The following is a 17,741-nucleotide window of genomic DNA, read 5'->3' as shown; positions in this document are numbered from 1 at the left end:
TGCATTCAAGGGCACTCCTGGCTATGGAGTGAGGCCCTGTTTTGAAAGAAAAAGAGAAAACACAACGAACAGCTGGAGAACCTGAAACCTCGATTGTAAAATCAGCCCAAGGTCACCTCGTTACAAATGATGGACTCCAGGACTGATCACTAAGCCATGTGACTCCAGAACCTGCACTTCCAGTCATGACCCTGCCCTGCGTCCCTTGAAAAAGCTAACATCAGTTCTTCTGCACCTCCCTGTTGCCCTCCAGTCAATTGTCTAAAGCAGCAAAATGACTCATTTCAAGGGAGAGGAGTCTGTGGCTCCAGATGCCATTTAGATGATGAAAGCGAGCCAGGCCTTGGTGAGCCCTTCATTGTTCTTGCCCCACGGAGAATGGATCATCTGCTGAGATAATAGAAGTCTAAAGCAGTCCCTCACTCCACACGTGGGTTCCTGTTGTCATCTGCTTCCTCTTGTTTCCCGGGAGGAAACCTCACAGGTCTCAAAAGGCAAAGGAGTCGTTGTTTTCAAGTGAACGGTGCTATTTTCTTCAGGCTCCATAGTTATTAGCCCTGCAGAGCAGCAGGCCTGCCGAAGCCTATGCTGCCAGTGTGACACGCGCACACAGCAGCAATCACTTCTGCCTTTTATGGAAAATATTAAATACACGAGACAGAAACTTATAAAAAAAAAAAAGGGTCTCGGCTGTTTTGCCGTGGAAGCTGAGCTTGCATAAGAAATGAAGGGAGGTGGCTCGTTACCAAAGCAAAAGCAGATGTTAGGCTTAGATGTGTGGAACCTCGGGAGGAGGGTTTATCAGTAATCACAGGAGGGCATGGATTCTGAGCTGTAAAAGGTCACAAACCACAGCCATGTTCACCTGCACATAAGCATGTACTTCCTATGTATGTTGGCTGCGGCCTGGGAAAATGGCTGACTTCCCAGCCCTAAGTTGCTGAAAAGGCATACATCCATTGCTGATGATCTTCTTTAAAGGTTAATTTTTATTTATGTGTATGTGCCTGGGGTAGGGGTGCCGGAAACCCAACTCCAGTGCTCTGCGGGAGCTCGAACCCCTGCTCTTGCATAGGCTTTATCTGTGAGACTCAGCTTATCCCAAGTACTTAGCCACTGAGCCACCTCTTCAGCTCCATCTGATGTTTTGTTTTGTTTTGTTTAGGGAAATTTTTGGAGGGTTTGCTGTTAGCATCTTTTGAAAGAAACGTATGGAAGCTTGTATTAATTTTCTATTGCTATGTTTTAAATTGCCATAAATCTAGGATTTAAGACAATACTAATTTATTACTGGTTTTTATGGGGCAATAGCCCAGGCCTGGCATGGCTGCTTCCTTCTTATCGGATCTCCAAGGACTAAAATAAGGATGGATACCTCTCAAATGCTACTGGGACGCCACAGCTGCCCTATCACGTGGCGCTTCCTTTAGGTCTCTCGGACTTGGCATTTCCAAAAGTTCAGCCTCCTTTTGTTCCACTGAAGATGCTCTCCCCATCTAAGGGTGAGCTGACTTAGGACCTTAGCTGCGTCAGCCAAGCTCCTTCCAAGGAGCACCCACATTCGCATCTGACTGAATCGCGGAGAAGATAGCTGGGTCCCAGGAGATGGACATATTGGGGCCCATCTTAGAATTCTCTCTACCACAGATCACTACCTACTTCTTTCTGGCAAGAATCTTAAATCTTAAATTCTTTCTCAGAATCCATCTTTATTTTCTCAGTGTCATAATCTATATTTTTTTTTTCAGCAAAGCACTATCAAGCCCGTAATGATGCAATATGAGAGCAGTTCAGGTTTGAGTGAAATATGACGATGAACCTGTGGTTTATGGTGACTTACGAGGTGCCAGAACCTCACACATGACCGCAGTTAACCAACGCCACCACGGCGTGTGGAAGACACAGTCGATACCCAAAGCTAATTAGGTCAGGAGGCTAAATGGGTGCTGCCCTAGTTACTTTCCTGCTGCTACGTTATCACCATGATCAAGGCGATTTATAGGAGAAAGGGGGGTTATTTGGCTAACGGTTCCATAGGGCTAACAGTCTGTGGTAGCGGAGGAGAGGTGACAGGTGGCAAGCTCACATCTCAAATCACAAACGAATACCTGAGTCTTTTGAAACCTCCAAGCCTGCCCCAAGTGGCACACTTCCTCCAGTTAGGCCACACCTCCTAACCCTCCCCAGACTGCCACGGACTCAGGACCAAGACCTTGTTGGGGAGGGCATCTCATCGAAGCCACCACAGGAAATATGCCCCAAGTCCGGCACTAGGAGGGCAGCTGAGCAGGCGCCTCAAGCCCACATCTGCTTTCCCTCAGAGCCTTCCTTCCTAAGCCATCTCATCTTCCTGTCGTGTGGTCTTCAAAGGTCGGGATATGGTCTCCACAACTGCCATGTTTGTCATTTGTCTGCCCTTTCTTTAGCCAAGTTTTCCTCCCACACCAGAAGATACCACAGGCCCTAGGCCCTCCCACAAAGGAAAGGGCTCAGCCAAAAGCTAAATGGCAAAGCCACACAGACACAGCAGTGCCTTACAATCTGACTGACAGGGAGAGCAGCCCAGGACCTTAGCATCTGACATTTTATTGTACCTTGTTCTTAGAGCTTATGATGTATTTTTCTGTCTCATTTTATGCCAGGCATTGATTAATAAGCTTCATCAAAAAGAAAACTCACTGACTCAGCCCTGGAAACAACTTAGGTCTTATTTCTGGAACATCCAACCAGTTTCAGCAGGAATCAAATAGAGACAGTATACACCCATCGAAAGCCGATGTCCTCTGGCCTGAAATAGCCTCACTTCATTGTGTGTAGAGGACTGAACTGTGCCCCTGGTCAGAGCGAGAAGCAGTCAGAGTGAACGAAATGACTTTAACAGTACCTGCTCTGAAAGACACCATGCTTTTTTATGTTTTAAATGGCATTGACTTATATCTGCAGTGTAAGCCGAGTCTCGTAGATGGGCAAAACTATACAGAATGCTCTAAAGCCTCAAACTGGGCAGAGGGATCAGCAGAGCAGGATCCTCTCACCTAGGGCTTTCCTGCTCTGGGTCCACAGTTCTCACAGGGTTTGAAATGCCAAGTGAGTCTCCCCGGAGCCCCTTTTGTTTTCATTTTATTATGTTTTTTAGATTTCATTTTACATTCCAAATGCAGTTCTCCCTCCCACCGCTCCTCCCACCCCACCCCCTTGCCTCCCTCTCAGCCCCCGCCCCCACTCCTCCCCTAGGGTAAGACCTCCCATGGGGAGTCAACAAAGCCTGCCTCATTAAGTTAAGGCTGGAGGAATCCCCTACCTCCCCCACTGCTTTAAGGCTGAGCATGGCATCCTACCATAGGGAATGGGCTTCACTGGAGCCCGTTACCATTCCAAATCTGACATTTGAGAGTTGGGCTTGGCGGTACACCTGAGTAGGTAGCTGTGAGTTAAACTAACCAGGTAGTTTTGTCAGCAGCTGACCGCACCAATCTCCCTTTACTGCGGACTCAGACCTGGACTACATTTCCCAGCCTCCGTTAGGTGTAGCTTCATGGGGGAGTTCTAGCCAATGAAAGTGAGCTGGTGTGTAAATCCTAGCACTCAATCCCCCATCCTCTCTGCTTTGTTGTCTAGTGATTCACCAATGGCCAGAGTGTCCGACTGTGCCACAGTCTGCTCAGCTGAGCTTCCTGAATGACTGTGGAGTAGAAACCAATCCTCTATCACAACTTCAAAATAAGCTTATATTACATTAACCCATAGAGAATTAGGGGTCTGTTATAGCAGCTACCTACCATCACCTTATCTAAAAGTAGCTGTCTAGAATCTCAAGACTGTAAGTCTAAACATGCTAAGAGAGAAGGACTGCTTAGCCAAGGATGAAAACTCCATTTCCATCTGTTGCTTTAATTGCGCAGGTCATACTGAAATGGTTTTACCCAAAGACTTCAGCCTACGTTAACTAAGACTCTAGGTGAAATGGAGCCACCTTGATCCATTTTTTTAAAATGGCTACAGAAAAGTGAATTTGCATTTATAGTTCTTATGGAACTCATTTTGATATTATATTTGCCACTATTGGCTTAGAGAATTGTTCTGTTTTCACCTTAGGATGGTTAAAAAAAAAAACAACAACAACTTTGGGGCATAAATTAACAAGCTATGTTAGGAAGTATTTCTTTGAACCCAAAGACAAATGTAATATGGTGTCATTTCATTCCTGTTGTTTCTCCTTTCAATAATAGTTTGTCTACATCATGAAAATTCAATGCATAAGGAGTATCTTTTTAATTATATGTGTGTGGGGAGTGTAGGTGCACATGTGTATGGGAGGTTATGTGCACTCATATAATCACATGAAGGCACAAGATGACATTGGGGTCCCTCTCTATCACTATCTTATTTCCTTGAGACTTGAGACAGGATCTCCCATTAAACCTGGAACTAGGCTGGGAGCCAGTAAGCCTCCGAAACCCTCCAATCTCTGCCTGCTCCACAGCTGGGGTTACATATATGGGTGACCACGCCAGCTCTTTATATGAATCCTGGGGATCTGAACTCAGGTCGTTGTGCTTGTATACGGAGCCATCTCCCCGGTCTCAGAAGTGTAAAACTATAAACAACCGTCTATAAATGCTCTGGAAAAGCAGGCACTTAGAGTCCTTTGCATAGTCTAATGCTCCACTAGGACGAGCTGAGAGTGATTAGCAAAGGTATAGAGACATTTTGAAAACAGTGAATCATGCAAGGTTTAGCGTTTTTTTTTTCCCACAAGTGTCCTTCAGATACAAACAGACTCTCTCTGTTCAGGTCCTAGCGTGTCTAAAACAACCCTTAATGTTTGATTGTTTTCTTCTGTTTCTGTGTCTCTAGAGGCATTCCTCATTCGGAAATCCTGAGAGCTGCTCAGACTTTTGACTTTCTACAGTTTCCATTAATGTCAACACTGAAGGAAATTTTCCTCAACGTTGTCTGTCTATGTCCTCATCACACACAATTTGTACATCTGAAAAATGTTTTTCTGGGATTCATTTAATTCATTTTCATTTTAATATGCAATTTACTTCTTCTCCATGTAGGCTTACAGAGCACAAGGAAACAGAACTAGCTTTCTGGTCTGTCTAACAGTTTCAAATTGGGAAATGAACATTTGGGCTTAAACCTTAGTTTCTCCTTGTACAGATACCTGTGAATCAGTTCTTAAGGGTGGTGAGTGGGTCCCATTGCGCAGATCCAGCCCCTCATCTGCACTGGGACTAAAGTGCTTCAGGGATGTCACCCTGTGGGACGCTGCCTGGTGGCAGACTCTTAACTTTTTCTCATGATCTCATTTTCCACAACCACAACCCTATCTAAACCTCTCGCAAGTGTCTCAGGACGTTTCTGACTGAGTTGCATGTATCTTTACGTTCTTCTTTTTTGTTTTGCTAGAAATACACCCTGGAAATTAAATGGAAGAAGGATTAATTAAGCTTTTGAGAATTTGTCTTTTTATCTCATGTGTGTGAGGGTTTTACCTACATGTATGTATGTGCATCATCTTTGTGTCTGGAGCCCGTGGAGGCTGGAAAAGGGCATCAGGTCCCCTGATAATGGGGTTACACATGACTGTGAGCCTCCACGTGGGTGTTGGGAATTAAAACTGAGTCCTCTGGAGGAGCAGCGTGTGCTGCTGACCACTTCAGCCTCTCTCCAGTCCAAAGAAGGATGACTTTAGATTGAAATAGCCTCCAAAGCCAGTGAGCCTAGAAGGTATTTTTTTTTCTTTTAAATACATTGTTTTCCTCCCTATGCTTGACTTTTGAGGTCTTCTCCTGAGCCCATGACTTGGAGAAGTCTGGGAAGCGGGGAAGATTTTCAAGCATATAATCACATTTTAATCTAGTACTGCCTTACTATCCTGGAAGTTTCTAAACCACCTCCATGGCTTTTCTTTCTATAGCCTTTTCTCAATGTGTGTTACTGGCAATAACTAAATATTTTATATAAGTAATTTCTTCCTTGATATAGAATCAAGAGTTAAATGAGCGGAAATAGCTACTAGAATGGGGAGAAGGTGCTTTATTTATTTTGAAGTAATTGCCTATACATACAATTAGAGAGTGTGTTAGACTTTTTAATCAATAGTGATATAATTAGGGACACACCACTTGTTAATTAGGTATAATCTCACATTTGGAGGGAAAATGTGTATGTTAAAGTCAGAGGCTTCTAGCTTGCCCTCCTCTGGAGAAGCACCCTATTCTTTGGCTCCTCTGAGGTGCTTTCTCCCCAGCCTCCTCCTGGCTTCCCTCAGTGTCATGTCAGCTCCTCAGGAAAGAGAGTGTGCTTTTGGCATTTTTGTATTTCCCACAAAAACTGAACATCGGGTCTGTTGGATATATATTTACTGTGCTTGATTAAAAGTCCTAAAACCAGTGTGCTCATCAGATTTGTAGATGACCAGGAGGAGCAGCTGGGAGCTAGATATCAGAATCAGAATTTGGGCAATTCTCCCAAAGGCTGAAAACCGTATAGACATGAATATCAACTATTCAGACCTAATTTTGAAATCCAAAATAAAGAATGCATTAGGTTTGTTTACCAGCATATTATACTCAGCTGAAGAGAGAATTAGTGAACCGGAAGAAAACTGAGGAGAAACCATCCAAAACAAATCAGAGAGTAAAAGTAAAGAAATGGAGTTAGGAAGCTAAGACACAGCGTATCCGTTAGCTATACCTCTCCGCAGCAGAATAGCTAAGATCATTTAGATGGAGGAAGGCTTACCTGTGGTTTCAGAGATTTTTGGTCCATGACCACTTGGACCTTTATCCCTGTGGCTGAGAGCCATGGGGAAACAAACCTGCTCACTTTATGGCACCCCAGAGGTTGGGTGCAATGAAGAGATGCCCAGGCCTGAATATCCTTTTCAAGGCATGCCTTAGTGACCTCACTTCCTCTAGCTAGGCCCCACCTGCTAGGTTTCCAGCGCTTCCCACCAGCACCACCAGCTGGGTCAAGACTTCAGCACAGGAGCCTCCAGGGGACATTCCAGGACAGACTCTAATAGAGAGGTCATATCAGGAAGTTCTGAAAGGCTAGGGATAAAGAATGAGGTGAGATATTTAAACAGACAGTGATTGATAATTGTCCAAAAATAAAAAACATCAAACAAAGGACTCTAGAAAGAGATCAAATTCCAAGCAGAATGCATTATAGACTTTCAAAGACAAGGGCAAAGTCTAAAAGTAGAAAATAGATTACCATCAAAGAAGCAGAAATCAAATTTTAATTAATATCTACAGCATGAATCATTTTTTTATAACTGACATCTTAACCTCACTTTGACACCTGAGGTTTTCCTCTAAGTCTGGGATGCAGGATTTGAAGGACAATTAAGTACAATGGGGGTGTTCAGTTTACTCTGCATAACTCCAAGGAAGGACCAAAAACAACGTATAGGAGATCAATATGAGTCATATCTCTACTTCATATAAGGAAGAAATGTCTAATATTTTGAGTTGTTTTAACCTGAAGTAAACAAATTACCCTATATAAGAAGTGAATAGACAACCATCAGAAAGAGTTTGAATAAAAGACTGATATCCTCATTCATTAACTTTTGTTTTACTTATTGAAACAGGATCTGGCTATACAGCTCAAGCTGACCTTTGAACTTGTAACCCCCCCCCCCCCGCCTCTCACTCCCAGGTGTTGTGATTATAGGTATGCACTACCATACCTGGCTTTATTTGTCAGATAATTATTAAGTGTCTGCTATATACACTGTATTGTACATATAACATAACTATACACTGTATCTTGCTGTAGATACTTGGGATATATTTGTGGAAAAAAAAACCCCACAAACAAATGACAAATCCCCTCCTATGTAGAGCTTACAATAAGTAAATCATGTACTGAGTTAAAACAGCATGAGTGCTAAGGAAAGAAAACCTAGAGCAAGGTGAAAGTGAGCAGGAACACTAAGATGGGTTGGCCACTTCAGAGCAATGGTCAGAATAGGCGTTAGCAGGCACTGGTTTTGGCAAAGACTTTGGGGAAGAAAAAGCAGTGTGCTGTGAATATCTGAGCAGTTAATAAATGATAAGAGTCACTTTCAACTCGGGGTCAGCCTTGTAATAGATTTCAGAATAAGCTTAGAATCTTAGCTCATGGAATTCTTTCAATTATTATAAAAAAACATAGTAAAAGCCAGGATGACTTCCTATCATGTGTTTATGAAAAGGATGCTCATCTTTACTCTGATTCTACAAACTCCTCCTCTGAGAATTCCAGAAGGAATGCTGGCCCTTCCCTTGGCATCTCAGAATTGTGAGGTTCGAGCAGGTAATTAGTGAAAGCTTGTTAGAGAGACCTAAGTTGTCATGGGGAAGAGAGGCAACAAATGTACACAGAGCACCCCAAAGCTGAAGGGTGGCCTTGCTCTTCAGACTTGGGCTGCCTTTTGAAAAAGGAAGTCAGCAAACATCCAGCTTTTCTGATTCTAAAAGAAGTAAAATGATAATGTTTGTCTCCGAAGTTGAATCCTGTGGTGTGGGCCGTTTGAAACAGACGGCTTTGACATACGCAAGATGAAGAGCCAAGGACATTTACCCGGCTAACGTGTAATCTTGTGTTGCAGGCAAACAAAAAATCCCTTTGGACAGTTAAACCCAGTAAGGGCATGATTCCTGCAGAAGATGATGTCCCATTGACCCTGACTGCCAACCTGGATGACATCGTTACGTTCAAAGACACAGTCATTCTGGAGGTTGAGCACAGCAACACCTATCGGATCCCTATCCAGGCTACAGGGATTGGGTCTACCATCGTGTCGGACAAGCCCTTTGCTCCAGAGCTCAACCTGGGAGCACATTTTAGGTAGGGGAATACCATGGAGTGATTGTGTAGCTAATTACATATGTCACAGTCTCAATGAAATAGTACTACCCCTCTCCATCCCTCTCCTATCCCGCCCTCACTTTCTCCTTCCTTGATGAAAATACTAGACGTTTTCTAGTCACAGTTTGGTTACATTTGCTACAAGAAGACGTTTCTAAGCCATCACCCTGTGCTCTGCTTTCCTTTCTGTTGCTGTAATACCAAAAGCAACTTAACCAAGCAAAACTTGGGAGGGTTTATTTTGTCTGGTGCTTCCCTGTCACTTCTCCCAAAACAGGAACTGAAAGGCAGGAACCATGGAGGAACACTGCTTGCTGGCACTCAGACTCTCGAACTCTTGCTCAGTTAGTTTCCTTCTATAGCTCAGGACCACCTGCCCAGGGAATAGTAACACCCGCAGTGGGCTGGACCCTCTGACATCTATTACTAACCAAGACTATCCCCTAGAGACCTGCCCACAGACCAACCTGATAAAGGTGATTGCTTCATTGAGACTGTTGGCGGTGGCAGTGGTTTTTATCCATCTGATCCTAGGCTGTGTGAAGTTGACAGTTGGAGCTAACTAGCAAACCTGCTTACATCCTCCAGGCCAGGTCCCTCTACTCTGGTGAAAGGGGTGGCTGCTTTATGATGGATTCAGTATTTCTTCATAACCTCTCCTTTCTGATTTCAGTCCACTTCTCATCCTTCTCCACAAATGTAGAAAACGCACAGCTTGGTGTAACCTAAGTAGAGTTTACCCAGAAAAATAAGTCATTACAAATATATCAGGCATTGCCAAGCCAGTGATTTTATGAATCATATTTCATCTATTTGCTTCTCCATCATTTATTTATATTTTATGTATGAGTGATTTGCAAATATACTTGCATATATACCAGGAGAGGGCATCAAAACCTGTTATAGATGGTCATGAGCCACTATGTGGTTGCTGGGAAGTGAACTCGGGACCTCGGAAAGGGCAACCAGTACTCTTAACCGCCAAGCCATCTCTCCAGGCCCTTCTTCTCCATCATAGCAGCAATGCTTAAGCTGCAGTTGTTTCCCCTGGCTGCCCAGGAAAAGCTAGAGGGTCTGAATATTTCAATAAGAGGCAGTAGAGTGAGACCCTGGTCCCACAGAGGCATTTCGCAGTTGTTGGTAGTTGACTCCCAGGGTTTGGCTGATTTGTACTTCTCAGGTGCAGTACTGGGAACAAACCTCATGGCTGCTTCTCAGGCCTTCTGATCTAACAGTTCCTGAACCCAACTCACATGCCATGTGTTCTGAGAAGTCCTTCCCACAATCCCATCCACCCCTTGGTTCTTACTGAAAAATACCACAAGCAATAACAAAGTAAGTGATAACCCAGGAAGTTGAATTGCCCAGTTGAATGTTCTGAGTCAGGTAAACATCAAAACCTTCTTCTCTGCTTTATCTCCTGGTAACAACGAAAGGCATTCATCAATGTATGCTAATGCTTCTACTTAAACAACTACTTCTTGTTTTTTGATTGCTTGTTTGTTTGGTTTTGGTTTTTGTTTTTATATGTTTATTTGTTTGTTTGGGTTTTGGTTTTTTTTTTTTTCCAAGACAGGGTTTCTCTGTATAAACCTGACCGTCCTGGAAGTAGCTCTGTAGACCAGGCTAGCCTCATACCCACAGAGATACACCTGCCTCTGCCTCCTGAATGCCAGCATTAAAGGCATGTATCACTACCACCAGCCAGACTACTTAAACTTCCTAAGTACACACAAACCTAATTATAGAAAATGATATTCTTGCACATCATATATTATTATTTGGGGTTTTTCTGAATCTATAAAGTATCAAAAAAAAAAAAAACCAAAAGGATATGCCAACCTTTGCCTGGAGATTTGAGGCAAACTGTAGTTAGCTATTAGTTTCCCCTCTGTTTAAACCCTGTTATTCTCCTTATTAACATATAATCACAATGCCAGCAATAACTAAAAGAATGAGCAAAAACCCTGACAGGTACACTTCCACCCACCGCCTGTTTCTATAAAGAAGGTTCTGTTGGCATGCAGCCAGAATATCTGACTATTTTCACACTAAGGAGGAGAGTTGTGTAGTTATGCCTGAGATCATGTGGCCCAAAAGTTTACCTGTGTTATCCTTCATCTCTTTACAGAGGAAGTTGGCCGAGCCCTGGACTAAAGGAATGCCTATATGCCACTCCATTTAGAACTTTTCTCCCTTCCTAAAATGGCAGATGGCTCTGATGGATGGGTTTCTGTGATTATTAAAATCGCACTGTAAAAAAAACCAGCAAGGGCTCTATCTAGGTTATTTATACTGTATATGTTTACCTCTTGTCCCCCAAACTTACCATTGGTCATAAAGTTAAACTGCTGGCTAAAGATTATTCTGTTGAGTATGCCCTGTAAGCATAAACATTTAGAGACGAATGCTTCTACCTGACAACTAAAAATTATTTCTCCTGATTTACTTACTTGATGTAACAACTTACTTGTGAGATCTGTCATTTCGTGAGAACAAGCAAACGGAATGAAATCACAAAGCCTAATACATTTTTAAAAGACAAATGAGCAGTTGAAGACGAGCTGGGGTGGTTGTTTTATGTTGTTGTTACTGCTCTGAATGCTGCTGCTTTTCAGAGAGTGTCTCACTATGTAACCCTGGTGGACCTAGAACTCCCTATGTAGGCCAGGCTAACTTAGCTTTATGGTGATCCTCTTGCCTCAGCCTCCCAAGTGGTGGTGCAGTACCTTGCCTGATCTGACATGAACTTTTTTCTTGAAGAAAAATATATTGATTAAGTCTATAAATTGGGAACACACACACAATTTTAACTTCTTTGAATATACCATAGAAATCCCAGCTCCTTCATAAAGACCCGTTAATAGAGAAACAATGAGTTAATGGACGAAACAGTTACAACTTGAAAGCATGAGGAAATGAGAAAGAAAATCTGAGGAGAGTGTCTAGTCTAGTTGGCCTTCCGGTCTACTTCAGCCCAGCCACTCTGTCCTGTCAAGACTTAATCGGTGTGTGTTGTTCACACTGAGTTTCAAAGTAAACTCACAGTTTACCAGCCATACCTAGATCAGGAGAAATGTATTCAGCACCTTTCCAAGTGGGATTCTCCTCCAGCTGGTACTATGCTTTCCTTTCCTCACCTCAGAACCGCTTCTCATTAAGGAGAGTGTTAAATTAACTCTGTTCACGAATCCTACAGTGACCTTGACCTGCTGGGGGAGACAAAGGATGCATAGGCCACTTCCCCATAGCCTTTATCTGGTAGTGGTGATTCTGGGACAAAATCCAGGTTCATGACTCAACCCCGGGAGCCCTTGAATCACACTAAGTGGCCTTGTGACCTAGACTACTCCCTGAGCAGGTGTTTGTTTGGTTTTTTAATGTCTTGCTGCTCATTCTATAGCACTTCCAAAAGAATAAATCTTGGGGTGCAGCGTCGAAGCCTCTCAGCACCTGCCCTTCTTTTCCAGCCTGGATATCCACTATTACCGCTTCAAGCTGACGAACAAAGGACGGCGCGTCCAGCAGCTGTTCTGGATGAACGATGACTTCTGCCCTGCGGAGAAGCAAAGTAAGAAGGAACCAGTGAAGAAGGGACCTGCTCGTAGCCGTCGCCAGTCCCAGACCTCCCAGGAAACCGCAGATACAGGGAGCCCCGTGTTCCAACTTCACCCTGTCAGGATGGAGTTGTACCCAGGCCAGACGATTGACGTGATACTTGAAGGCTATTCTGCCATTCCCAGGGTAAGAGGAGAGCATGGTCAGAAGCTATTCTTCCCCCAAATAAATCTCTGCTGTGCTATATCTGTTTCTTAGGAAGGTCTCTTGATATTTATCTCAAAGACTACACATAGCCCTGAGTTACCATGGCAGCATTTCTTGCTTTCAAAGTTCATCTCTGCTCAGTTTTTGTTTGTTTCTATAGCTACCGCAACCCCAACCGTAAAGGACCATTGAAAGCCGGTTCTCATTACCAGAGTCAACACTGACCAGCCAACAAGTCTGTGGTAGAAAAATGTCCAGTTTTCATTCCAAGAAATTTCCCTGTTAACATATAGCGGTCTTTTCTCAATTTTTTTTTTTCAGAAAATAGCATACTTTTATAGATGCTCCGGGCTGCCTCTATTATTCAGGTATAGCCACGTCCCCATTTTTTTGGCAACTTTGCCTAGCTAAATGACACCCCATTTAAAAACATCATCTTTGGGGTGACTGAAAAGATGGCTCAGCAGTTAAAAGCTCTGGCTGCTCTTGCAGAGGATCCATGTTCTCTTCCCAGTACTCACATGGCAACTCACAGCCAGCTATGTAATTCCAGTTCCAGGAAATCCCACTCTCTCTTCTGGTCCCTTCACTCACCTGGCACATGTGTGCTATGCATATATACATGCAGGCAAAACATTCATACATATGCAATTTTATGTAGCTGAAATAGCCATGTTAATCTCTAGCAACGGACTTTCTAGTTTTGTTTACATCAGTGCCAGTCACTCAGCTTAAAACACTTAAGCATACTGGCACCACGTATCTATTTATTACAGTCCCTTATGGAGTTTGGAAATCACCAAGTCACCCAGGAGTCTTTCCCACCCCCAAAACACAAACTTTCTGAATGAGATAAGGTGTTTACTTGAGCTGCTGCTTAGAGGGCTTATGGGTTGACACTGAGTTTTCTCTTCATAAGATCAGAAGGAGTAAGCAATTGTCTTCCAGAGATAGGTTGGGAAATCTGGTCCACTTGCCAGCTTCTTTGGCAGATGATTTTCACAGATTCCACCTTATTTCTTTACCTTATTTCTTCAGAAAGCATTTTCAGGTAAAAAACACATCCTCCCTGCATAAAGGGTACCTCTCACTGGGGAGTCTTATATACTGTATCCCTCCTCTTGTTATTTGGGGCATCAGCCAACTTTGATTGTGTGTGTACCAGGAGATAAACACTTCTAGGCACTAAGGATGCAGAGATGAATATAACACATAGCCTAATCTTGAGACCCAGTCTGTAGTAGGGGCAGTAAATCTGGCCTGCAAGGGAGCCAAATACACCTGGAGCTTCAGTGGAAGCTTCCCAAGGTGGGCTTGCAAACCATGAGAATGTCGGGTTCGTTAACAGCCCAAGCCTGTATGCTCATGAGTCCGATCTATTTATGGCATAGATTTACTCCTGGGTCCTTTCTCACCTACAAAGCTCTGGCCATCTTGGGTTTGAAGACATTTTCTACTGTTAGGTCATCGAGTTCTCTGAAGTGTAGTTATTCAAAACTGCTAATGTGTGTTGTGTGCAGAAAGTCAAAGAAAAGCTGGTGTGCCACGCCATTGTCGGAGCCCAGAAGGGGAAAAGCTTGTTGATGTCTGTGAACATCATCTGTGAGTTTATAGCACCTCTCACGCAGCTCTCCACCAGGCAGCTCATATACCGACTGGAGAAGGTCAGTGGGGCTGGGCTGGGAGGCTGGACGTTCTAGCCAGAGCCAACGTGTTTGTGCTTGCATGTTAGAGGCTAACCTAATTGGAATCCTGTTAATACCCATCCCCAGGACGCTATTGCTTCTCTGTTCAAGCTTCAGAGGCCAGTACACATTTAGCTACGTTCTGAATGTAAACCTATAATTCTATGAAATGGAAATCCTGGTTGCATCATTCCTGGTATGTCAGACCAAAGGGAAGGGGTCTATCAGTGCAGAGTACGCACGGAAGTGCGTGAATACTCCGTCGTTTTGCTTTAGGTAGCGTAAACATCACTGCAGAGAAAGGGTTGGAATAGAATCAGCAACAATTATAATAATTGGTAAGAATGACTACCACCTACTGATGGCTATTGCTAGGCATCCCATACTCCATTACCTACCTGGCCATCACCTCAGAGCTTGCAGGAGAGCACTCAAAGCCGTTGATTGTGGGAGTAGATTTCGTCATACTTGATTCAGGCATCTGTTGAGAACCCCATGGACAAGATGCTATGGTGGGATATGAATAAGGGAGCTAACGAAGTCCAGGGGTCAGGGAAACATACAAGTTCAAGTCAAATCAAGTTTTCGAATGCCTGCCGTGTACCGGGCACCTACAGTGGATACAGAGGAGAAAAGAGTCTGGTTTTGCCAGCTTGCGGGCCTGTGAGTATTGAGGAAGTTGAGTAAGGGTTTGAGCGGCAGCAGAGCTGGCCCAGCTCGTGAAGCTGACAAACTCCACGACACACTGAACAGGGTCTTGCTTTGCAAGCTCCTGGGAAGTTTTAACCCTTTCGCTGTCGGTAGTCAGACAGCTGCACTGAATCTGGTGGCGTCGTATTTTCCCAGAAAACAGCTATTCAAAGAAATTTGGCGAGGATTTATTGAAAGCGGTTCTGTACACGACATTGTATGCTAAATATGCAGCATAGTTTCTTATTCAATTCTTCTGAGCCTGTAAACACTCATAGCACACGCAGACTGTGTGCCTTTTCGTCTTCATATCCTCCTGCCTTTTGACAGAAGCAGAGTAGCATATTCTTGCTTCAATGTCTGTTGTTGGCATTTATCACATGCAAAATTCTGAATGTGGTAATAATTTATGACTGGATTAAAAAGTGGATTGGAGGGTCATTGAAATGGTTCGCCAGGTGAAAGTGCTTGCCACCAAGCCTGATAACCTGAGTTCAACTCCCCCCAAGACCCACGTGGTAGAAGGACACAACCGGCTCCTGCAAGGTGTCCTCTGAGCTTCCTGCTCTTTGTTTCTGTCATTCTTTCTCCTCAAACTCAGAAGCTTGGATTCTCCCAAACCTTGTTTCTCATTGCTCACCTCCTGCCGATTGTTAGAATTTATCAGGGATGATGATGAGCACATCTGCATTATCCGGCATGCACAGGAGACTTGTGCCTTGGCATTTGGGCTGAATTGTCCAGCTTACAGCTGTTGTGCCTCCTGCTGCTGGCTCAGGGCAGTGCATCTAATATGGTGCATTAGAATGTAAAGATATAAACCCTGCCCAAGGAGGGGCTTTCTCTCTTGCTTCCCACTCCATCAACTCTAGGCTGTTTGTGTTGTTCATCCACGATGGAGATGAAACAGCATCTCTGTGGGATTGAAAAGGTCAGCTGAAACTTTCAGCCTGCTCGCTTCATGAAGTCCCAGAAGCAGACTCCGTCTACTGATATTTTGGAGACAAACAGCCCCAAAAGAAGGGGTCATTTTAAAATAGATTGACTTCTCCAGACTTCTGTTCCTTCTCATCGCTAACCTCCAGATGGCCTCTTGCCAAAACCAGCCAAGTGTGGCTTCTTCACTTCAGAGTCATCTGCAGTGACACAGCAGCCTTCAGGGAAGGTCACTGTGTGGACAGTTCTCCATGCAGCCTCCTATTTAGTGGGCCCAAATATGTTGCTTCCCTCTCCATGAACTGATAATACAAAGGGAGTAGGTATCTGTGTTCCCTTCTTAGAGGGAGAGAACCAAAGGCTGGTGTCATGTGACAAATCCCAGAGCAGACGTCTGACACACCGTGGCAGTACACAAGAGCTGGTGGAGTAGAGGCTTGAGCCCAAGGATGCTGCAGCATCCAAGCTCACCCAGGGCCTGGGACCCAAGAGCCACAGTGTGGGGGACGATGATGCTGAAAGAACAGCTGAAGATTCAGCCAGGTCGAAATGTGAAAGTTGGGGTTGGGTGATGAAATTAGAATGGGGAGAGAAAGCAAGTCAAAATGTGGAAACTATTTTAAGGGCTATGCTTTATATCAAAAGAAACCCCAGATGATCAGGGTTCTTACCTTCGATGCCACAGGTTGAGGCTCCTAGTCACCTCCTACTGATGCTAAAATGTCCTTTTTCAGATCACACAAAGATTAATGTAAGCCTTAACATTAGAGTGAGCAAACCCTCTCATTCAAGAGCCATTCCAGCCCTCTCTCTGGTTGAAAACTGTAGTCCAGCAATTCTCACACAGACAGCGTCAACACCGCCTCTCTGCTATTGGGGAGGTCTACAAGGAAGATGCATGAATATTTGCCAATGTAACAAGATGAGCATGTCTGTAAAGTGGATATTTTAAACAGAGGGGGGAAATTCACATCATTCAAATGTTTTATCTGTTGTAACAATTCCTCAAGTCTTTCACAAGCTGTCACAGATTTATTAGACTCTGTTCCGTGGTAGTGCGGCAGTGTGTGCAGTGTGCGCGGGTGGCAGTGTGTACAAGGTGGCAGTGTGTGCAGTGTGTGGGTGTGTAGTGTGTGCAGGTGGCAGGGTTGCAGTGCGTGCAGGGTGTGCAGTGTGTGCATGATGTGAGTGTGTGCAGCATGTGCAATGTGTGCAAGGTGGAAGTGTGTACAGTGTGTACAGGGTATGCAGGATGTGCAGTGTGCGCAGGTGGCAGTGTGTGCAGTGTGTGCAGTGTGTGCAGGGTGACAGGGTGTGCAGTGTGTGCAGGGTGTGCAGTGTGTGCAGGGTGGTAGTGTGTGCAGTGTGTGCAGTATGTGCAGGGTGACAGGGTGTGCAGTGTGTGCAGGGTGGTAGTGTGTGCAGTGTGTGCAGGGTGGCAGGGTGTGCAGTGTGTGCAGAGTGGCAGGTGTGCAGTGTGTACAGTGTGTGCAGGGTGTGCAGTGTGCTCAGGGTGGCAGTGTGTGCAGGGTGTGCAGTGTGCGCAGGGTGGCAGTGACAGTTTGCTTTAGCAGCCAGGCTTCTATAAGGTTTTGGGGGGTTGTTTTGTTTTGTTTTAAACTAAGCACTCAGAGCCTCTCAGAAATCTACCCTCTGTTTTCTGGGTTATATAAGTTCATGTTTCAGAATCCTAATACCTCATTCCACTTCATTTCCGTAAACCTCTACCAGGGGAAATAAATGTCCCTGTGAAGGGAGGGGTGACCAGGTTCTTGTTCAGAACTAATGAGACTT

At 44.3% G+C, this 17,741-nt stretch overlaps 1 protein-coding gene across 1 annotated transcript in view; it reads left to right on the top strand.

The window, feature by feature from the left end:
* Hydin (HYDIN axonemal central pair apparatus protein) overlaps window positions 1-17,741 on the top strand; it is a 325,609-nt gene that overhangs the window by 147,326 nt on the left and 160,542 nt on the right. The window contains exons 19-21 of the mRNA XM_038312407.1: window positions 8,612-8,850; window positions 12,342-12,615; window positions 14,157-14,300. Of these exons, the coding sequence (XP_038168335.1) occupies window positions 8,612-8,850; window positions 12,342-12,615; window positions 14,157-14,300 (657 nt within the window). The remainder of the gene's footprint in view (window positions 1-8,611; window positions 8,851-12,341; window positions 12,616-14,156; window positions 14,301-17,741) is intronic.

This window comes from Arvicola amphibius, chromosome 15, assembly GCF_903992535.2.
Source record: "Arvicola amphibius chromosome 15, mArvAmp1.2, whole genome shotgun sequence".
Lineage (NCBI taxonomy): Eukaryota > Metazoa > Chordata > Mammalia > Rodentia > Cricetidae > Arvicola > Arvicola amphibius.
The sequence above is the reverse complement of the archived record's forward strand: the minus strand, read 5'-3'. Positions and strand labels throughout refer to the sequence as shown.